The following is a 7,711-nucleotide window of genomic DNA, read 5'->3' as shown; positions in this document are numbered from 1 at the left end:
CCCGGCTGTACCGGGCGTGGGGTGCTGTGCTGGGAGGGCTGGCAGGAGTGCAGGCAGGGGGTCAGTTACGTCAGATCACTGTGTGGCTCTAAAAGCATGGGTGGGCCACAGGTGAGGCAACATTTTCTCCATACCTGGTGTTGGAGGGGATGAGTGTGGGGTGCCCCCCATCTGCAGAGAGCCACAGCTCCAGACTGAGCCCCATGTCCTTGCTGGGGGATGCAGGGGTCTCCGATTCCTGCTCTGCAGCCGTGCAGGCCTGGCACTAACCAGCAGCCGCGGGCAGAACCCTGCAAAGTCAGCCCCTGGCACTACATGAGAGTGCTCTGGTGCAGAGGAGCTTACTGTGGCTCACTTGGGTGAGTGATGGGTGCTGGGGTGGGGTGCTACGAGCCACACGGTCCCCATCCTGCTAGGCTCACTGTGTTTGATGCTGTGCCTTCTGCACTCCCAGGCTCAAGCTCGCTGCCACCGGATCGGGCAGAGCAAGGCAGTGAAAGTCTATCGCCTCATCACCAGGAACTCCTACGAGCGGGAGATGTTTGACAAGGCCAGCCTGAAGCTAGGCCTGGATAAGGCTGTGCTGCAGGACATCAACCGCAAGGGCAGCACCAATGGGGTAGGTCGTCTGTCAGAGTGGGATGGGTGGGAGGTGCTGCAGGAGAGCTCTCCTTCCCCTGCAAGTCACTGCAGGTCACTACCAGGTCACACACTCACTTTGCTGCTGTTTGGCCTGGCAGGCTGTCCCTGCACTGCCCTGGGGTTGGAGGACATGTGGTGCTGTGTCTGGGTGACATGGGCTGAAATTCCTGAGGGTCCCTCAGGCAGCGTTTTGAAGAGATCTCTTTGCTGTAGCAGTGTGAGGTCTGGGTTGACTTGGGGCATCTTTGCCCTCACTCCTGAGGCAGAGGGAAGAGCCTTCTCTTGTTGTGCCGTACCCAGGGTGGCTGGCCAGGTTAGTGATGCCTCTGTGTGTTGGGCATTTTCAGCAGCTCTCAAAGATGGAGGTGGAGGATCTCCTGCGGAAGGGTGCCTACGGCGCGCTTATGGATGAGGAGGACGAAGGATCAAAGTTCTGTGAGGAAGACATTGATCAGATTCTCCAGCGCAGGACACAGACCATCACGATCCAGTCTGAGGGGAAGGGCTCCACCTTTGCCAAGGTGTGCTGTGCTCCATCGGGAGGGAAGAGGGAGTCCCCAGGGTGGTGAGGGGCATGCTGGGACTACACAGGGCAGTAGCGGGCTGACCTCTTACCTGTGTGTTGAGACGTGTGGGCATGGAGGCCAAGCTCCAGCTTGTCCTGCTGCATCCAGGAGTGAGATGTTGCTGGGGCATGGCAGCAGTGTGGTCTCCTGTGTCACTGGTGATCAGCAGAGCATTGAGGAGGGGACCACCAGCCTGGGCAGGTGATGTGAGGCTGCACGGGAGGGTTCGGCTTGCCAGCTTCCACTTTCCCTTCAAAGCTGGCTCCGGCGGCTAAGAAAGCAGAGCAGGGGCTGTCCTCTGTGCCAGGTGTGCTCTGTCACTGGGCTGGCGGCATGGATGGATGCAGAGCTGCTCTTGTGTCCCAGTCAGGGCACTACGGTGTGGAGGGCTTGCCCTTCTGATGGGCTGAAGACTCCTTGCTGTGGCAGCAGGCCATGCCAAGAGCTTCACCCTCTGCCCATGGCTGTTGTGGGCAGGGTCAGGCCTCTCTTTGGGGAGGATGGAGGAGTTCAAAGCCTGGGTGAAATCCAGTCCTGAGCTAGGCTAATCTTCTATTCATGGGCTGAGTTCATTTGATCCGGAGTCTGTCACCTCCCCTGCCCTTCTGGACACCAGTGCTGCCTTAGTGTGGTGCTTTGCCAAGAAGAAATGCAGGTAGAGACCTGGGCTGCTGGTGATGTGGGAAGGAGATGTAGCGCAGCCTCCTCGCAGCACAGCCTAGCTCTGTCTTCAGCCTCACCCTGCTGCCGTGGGACCTGGCTCTGCAGGGAGACTCCAGGGTAGTGACGTTCCCCAGCTGCTGGCCTGCACGAAGCTGGGTGCTGCTGTGCTGTGGGAACCTATGTGCCGTGGGGCTCTGACATCCCCAGGGAAGAGAGCTTGAGAAGCCAGCTCTGTGCCAGGCTCGTGGCTGGTGTCCACTGGGGGCACCAAGTGCCATCTGTCCCTCCTCCTCTTGCAGGTGGCACAGCCCAGGCTCCATTTCCAACCCGTCAGGCAGGACTGCAAAAGAGAGGGGTTCAGTTCCCTTAAGCAAAAAGAGAGCCCTCTGGCATGTGTCAACACACCATGGCAGTGAGGCTGTGCCCTGCAGGCAGATGAACTGGGGATCTCTGCATGGGGGAAGGCACATCTGGGTGGTGGGTAGCATCGTGCTCACTCCTCTTCTTTCACTCCCAGGCCAGCTTCGTAGCATCGGGAAACAGAACTGACATTTCCTTAGATGACCCCAACTTCTGGCAGAAGTGGGCCAAGATAGCAGAGCTCGATACGGATGCCAAAAATGAAAAGGTAGGATTCAGCTCGTGGCCTGTGTGCCCCACACTGATCTGACGCAGGGTGGCGTGGTCTCCAGGCAGGAGCTGTGTGTCTCCGCTGGGCTCTGGAGGGGTATGTGTGAGGCATCAGGAATTACTGCAAGGGAAGGCTAACCCATGAGTGCTGGCTAAAGTCCCAGTTACTTTAGGCACATGTCGGGCTGTGTCTGCCTGGTGTTTCAGGGTGCTCAGTCTGTGTTCCCACCTACTCCCAAGCCTGGTTAAGGGGAGACAGTTGGGGCTGGTAGCATGTGAGGGGAGGAGAGGATGAAACAGGCAATGCAATGGCATGTCTCTGAACCCAGCAGACTAGTGTTGACTGCCTGTGCATGAGCTGGGGCTGTGCCAGCGTTCCCCACAGCACAGGCAGGCATACCTGCCTCCTGCTGCTAGCCAGGTTTGGTGCTGACAGCCTGGGCATCTGGGCCTCTGCGTGGAGCAGTACCATGGTCCCATGCTGCCCTCCAGGTGCCAGCTCTGATCTCCTGGCTTCCTGGCTGTTTCACCAATCCCAGAAACCTTCGTTAGGTCGAGGCATGCCAGGGCCAAGCTGCCATGTGCCCTGGCAGGGCACAGAGGTGCCCAAGTGCCAGCTCTTGCTGTGGTTGGGGGTTGGTGAGGTGCATGAGGCTCTTCCCTCACTTGAGGGAAGCTGCACTGCCACTCCCCAGCCCAGACCCAAGCCCATGTGAACCCTGGCACCCTGGGTAGAGGGGAGCATTTGGCCTGGCAGCTCCAGAGGAGGCCTGGTGAGCTGGCATGAGTTTGTATACTTCAGTCCTTTGAGTCCTGGAGCTCACAGTGCTGGGCACATTTGTTTCACTGCAGTCCCCCAGCTCCCACTACCCAGCTCTTGATGGCTAAGGAGGTGGTGTTTGTTGTGGTGAAGCTCATCAGGCCACCCCGGCTCTCCCAGCAGTGGGCAGAGAGGAAGCCATGCTGTGTGCAACTGTGCCCGCTGGCCTGAAGTGCCTCTCCTCTCCCCAGGTGGCTCCCCAGGCCTGTTGCAGGGCCAGAGCAGCTGTGGGCTTGTTCAGGGAGTCTTCAACCCAGCAGCAAGTCCAGCCATTTAGTGACCTAGAAGCAAAGTGGACTTGAAATTAGTTGAGGCTGGTAGGGAGCAGGTAACATCAGAGCAGGTGGGTCCCTGGAATCGGTTGTGCATCACATGCTCCAGTTTAATGCTCAGATAATGGCCATAATAACCACACTTCTCTCCTGTGATTTATTCATAACATGTAACGTGGATTCCAGTAGCAGCATGGGAGGATTTTAAGGAGCTGCAGTGGCATGATGGTGCTGAGACACTGTCAACCAAGAGGCTTGTGTCAGGCACACTGGTGCCTTCAAGTCCCAGCCTTTTACTGGCTTCATGGATATGAAGGCACCCCTGGGACCCGGGGCCCTCGCTGAGCAAGCACTGGGCTGTGGTGCTGTAGTGGGAGCAGGGTACTGGCTGGAGGGCAGCACCTCTTTGCAGAAGAAATGTCTCCCGAACATGCCGTGCTGCTTCCCCACCATGCTTGCGCTCACAAGCCAAGGCAGGTTGCAGGGAGGTTGAATTGAGTTTGTCACTGCACTGCTGTGTGGGGGTGGTTGGTCTGGTTTGGGTCTCAGAGCTCTGTCCCAGGTTAGGGCAGGCTGGGGAATGGGCTGCCAGGCACTCAGTGCCTCAGGGGATGGCACAGCCCTGGATGGTGTCCGCAAATGCTCAACTTCTCATCTGCTCTGAGGAGGATGTAAGGTGCAAGCGAGGTCATGTGGGCCAGCTGGGTTTGGCCCTGACAGCACAAGAGGTGTCACGAGAGGAGCTATGGTTTGCACAGCTCCTCCCGTACTTCCCCTTGCTCTTACAGTGTCAAAAGCTCCCTCATGCTGCCTGTTGGATATCTTCCATACCCAGCTGAATACTAGCCACGTTCACCCAAGCCTGGGGGGTTGCTCGAAGACTCTGTGGGTCATGCTTAATGTCCAGGTGTTGCTCCAGAAACAAATCTCTCTAAAAGCTGAACGTGAATAAGGATGAAGGGAGCTGCCCTGGGCTTCTCCTGGCCTGATGGAGCACGTGGGGGCAGCTTTGGATGGTGCCATTCCTTCCTCCTTCAGGGACAGGAACAAGGAATAAAGCTGGATCTGCCCGACCGGTCACCATGGTGGGTGACTGTAAATGGATGCTCCCAGAGTCTCGCTTGTTGCCCTCAGTGGCAAATTGGCTCCTTCCCAGCAGTTGCCATAGTCAAACGCAGCAGCTGGAGCTCCGGCAAGCTGGTGCCTGGGTTCTCCTGGCCTGGTAGCAGAGCTGCCAGGCATTCCCCCACATGCCTCTGGGGAGCATCTTCCAGGGACAGCATCCTTGTTCTCGGCCCTTGCCTGCTCTGCCCATGAAAGGAGGTCTCTAGCTGGGCGCTGGGATGGAGCTGGGAGGGTTGGTGATGGCCTGTTGGAAGGCAGGAGTGGACAGAGGGGAACCCATCTCTCTGCTGTCCCTGCTGAGCTCGTGGGCAACCCCAGCCTCTCTGAATCCTCCGTTGAGCACAGGGTGATGCATCCGGCTTTAGGGCGGCCCCAGGGCCTGCTGAAACTCCAGCTAAGGCAGCAGTGCTGCAAGAAGGAGGCCCTGCAGCTCTGCAGAGCTCTCTGCTCTAGCAGAGTTGGGGGGGACACGACTGTCTCACGTGCTTGAAATCTAGGCAGATATAGATGACATGGATTTCGTCCATAGGGTATGGGGAAGGAGAGGGGGCAGGTACATGCTATTTAATTTCTTTTTGCTCCCTCCTGCACCTTCTTGGAAGCTGCCTTTCCTCTTCCAGCCCACCTATCCCCCTTGACACAGAAATCACACAGCCTCCAGTGCAGCGCTCGGAACAGGCAGTGCTGGGAGGCCCAGGACTATGATTCAGAGCTGAGTCAGCTGCTGGTTGTCAGCAGTTGGAACCCAGAGGGCCTGATTTTCAGCCTGCCATCCATTGTTCAGGCTGAATTTTGTGCTGGCCAGGAATGGTCTCGTGTGTGCGGGCAGAGCCACACACAGGTTATTTCAAGCAGGTATCCCAGTGGGAAGACACAGGGCTGGTGAGCCGGGAAGCAGAGGCACGAGCAGAGCAGGGTGGCAGTGTGGAGAAGAGTACGTGCTGTGCCCTGCAGAAGTCAGGGTTTCTGCCCATCCCTGAACACGTTCTCCTCTCTGCCCCTCATAGGAAAGCCTGGTCATTGACAGGCCCCGGGTGCGGAAGCAAACCAAACACTACAACTCCTTTGAAGAGGATGAGCTAATGGAGTTCTCTGAGCTGGACAGTGACTCGGATGAGCGACCCACACGCTCACGACGCTTCAATGAGAAGACACGGCGGTACCTGCGGGCCGAGTGCTTCCGTGTGGAGAAGAACCTGCTCATATTTGGGTGAGTCTCCCAGAGAGCACGGCCACAGCCTCCAGCTGCCCCAGCACGCACATGGGCCACTGGCTGCCCCAGCCTCTTCCTGGCCGTCCTGCTTGCAGTGTCCTGTCCTTCCAGCTGTGATGTCCCTGGTGGGACTTGGGCTCTAAGTGAACATTTGGGATGGAAGGAGAGTTAGGGAGGCAGTCAGCACTTCCAGAGTCTGATCCTGCCTCTGCCCTGTCCAGTCCTGGGCAAAACTCTCCCTCTCTCTGCTCCCGTAATGTGGAGGCAGAACACCCCTATGCAGGGGAGCTGTCAGGGCTGTGCCCCTGAGTGAGCTCCTGGAGAGAGGTGCTGGCGAGGTCTGTAGTTGCACAGGAATGTTTACTCTGTGTTACTGCTCTTCCAGCTGGGGACGCTGGAAAGATATCCTGACCCATGGGCGGTTCAAGTGGCACCTGAATGAGAAGGACATGGAGATGATTTGTCGGGCCTTGCTGGTCTATTGCGTCAAACACTACAAGGGGGATGAGAAGATAAAAAGTTTTATCTGGGATCTCATCACGCCAACGAAGGATGGTCAGAACCAAGCTCTGCAGAATCACTCAGGTATTGCGTGTTCTCTCTGCCATTACACCTGTACCCGTCAGCACTGTGCCAGCCTGCAGAACCGCGGCTGCAGAATTCAAAGCAGAGCTGTCTAAAGCAGCCAACAAGCAGTTGTGCTCGAGCACCGCAACACTTTCTGCACAGAGAAAGTGGCTGCCATGGGACTGACCTTCACACTGACCCTCAGAGCCAGTGGCACGGTGGCGGAGGCTGTTTTCCAGTGCCGTGGCTGGTGCAGAGAGAACTTTCTGATGGGAGCAGAGCTCCCATCCTACTCTCAAGTGGGCACTGCTAAGTTTTCTCTGGCCTGTGAACACTGTCAGGGTTCCCCTGCACGGGGAGACACAAGGCAGTGAGCTTGTTGGGCACTGGTGAACATTGGGTGTGATAGGTGTGAGGGTGCTTACTGTACTCAGAGTGTAGATGTGTCTGGCTCTTCCTGAGGGCATTGTAGGATGTGGCATGGATTGCTGTGCTGGGCCCATGCCTGTGCCTAACACCAGCAGCTGAGACCACCAGGCAGAAGTGGCTGCTGGTGCAGTCTGTGCAGCCGTCCCACTCCAGGTCGCCAGCTTGTGTCTCCTCTCGTGGTTCTTGTCCCAGCCATACTGGTCTGCAGCCCTGCCCTGATGGGTTAAGGTGCAGTGTTGGTTTGTCCCAAGACCCCTGCCATGCAGAGTCCTCCCTAGGTGATGCTGTCTTCTCTCACTCCATCTAGCAGGACCCTTTATCTCAGGTTTGGCCTTGCCCTGACTGTTCAGGGGACTTGTACGCTTATTGTCCAGTGTGTCCCTGCCGAGGCAGTGGGGCACTGCAGATTTGCTCCCCTGCCTGCATGCATCGTCTGCTCTCTGCAGGCGTCCCTTGGGGCTGGAGCAGCACAGCAAATAGAGCCCACCATGCAAACTGCTGTGCAGCTGCATGGCTGTTATTTTAAATGATATGAAGACTGAGCCGGTGCTGGCTCCTTGGATCAGCTGGAGGGTTGTGGCCTGGGACACGTGGTCACTGCCCATCCTGTGTCAGAGGATTCTGCACTGCCGTAGCAGCACAGTGTCTGCATTGCTGCAGCCCCAAGAAGAACTTGGGGATACTGGTGGACGAAAAGCTGGACATGAGCTGGCCGTGTGCACTGGCAGCCCAGAAAGCCAACCGTATCCTGGGCTGTATCCAGAGAAGTGTGGCCAGCAGGGCG

General features: G+C 57.5%; 1 protein-coding gene across 1 annotated transcript in view; it reads left to right on the top strand.

Annotated features, from left to right (window-relative positions):
- CHD6 (chromodomain helicase DNA binding protein 6) overlaps positions 1-7,711 on the top strand; it is a gene marked incomplete at its 5' end in the record, with an annotated part of 38,981 nt that overhangs the window by 9,931 nt on the left and 21,339 nt on the right. Inside the window, 5 exons of the mRNA XM_010153298.1 lie at positions 455-623; positions 961-1,163; positions 2,389-2,499; positions 5,726-5,928; positions 6,317-6,516. Of these exons, the coding sequence (XP_010151600.1) occupies positions 455-623; positions 961-1,163; positions 2,389-2,499; positions 5,726-5,928; positions 6,317-6,516 (886 nt within the window). The remainder of the gene's footprint in view (positions 1-454; positions 624-960; positions 1,164-2,388; positions 2,500-5,725; positions 5,929-6,316; positions 6,517-7,711) is intronic.

Source organism: Eurypyga helias, unplaced genomic scaffold (assembly GCF_000690775.1).
Source record: "Eurypyga helias isolate BGI_N326 unplaced genomic scaffold, ASM69077v1 scaffold35536, whole genome shotgun sequence".
Lineage (NCBI taxonomy): Eukaryota > Metazoa > Chordata > Aves > Eurypygiformes > Eurypygidae > Eurypyga > Eurypyga helias.
The sequence above is the reverse complement of the archived record's forward strand: the minus strand, read 5'-3'. Positions and strand labels throughout refer to the sequence as shown.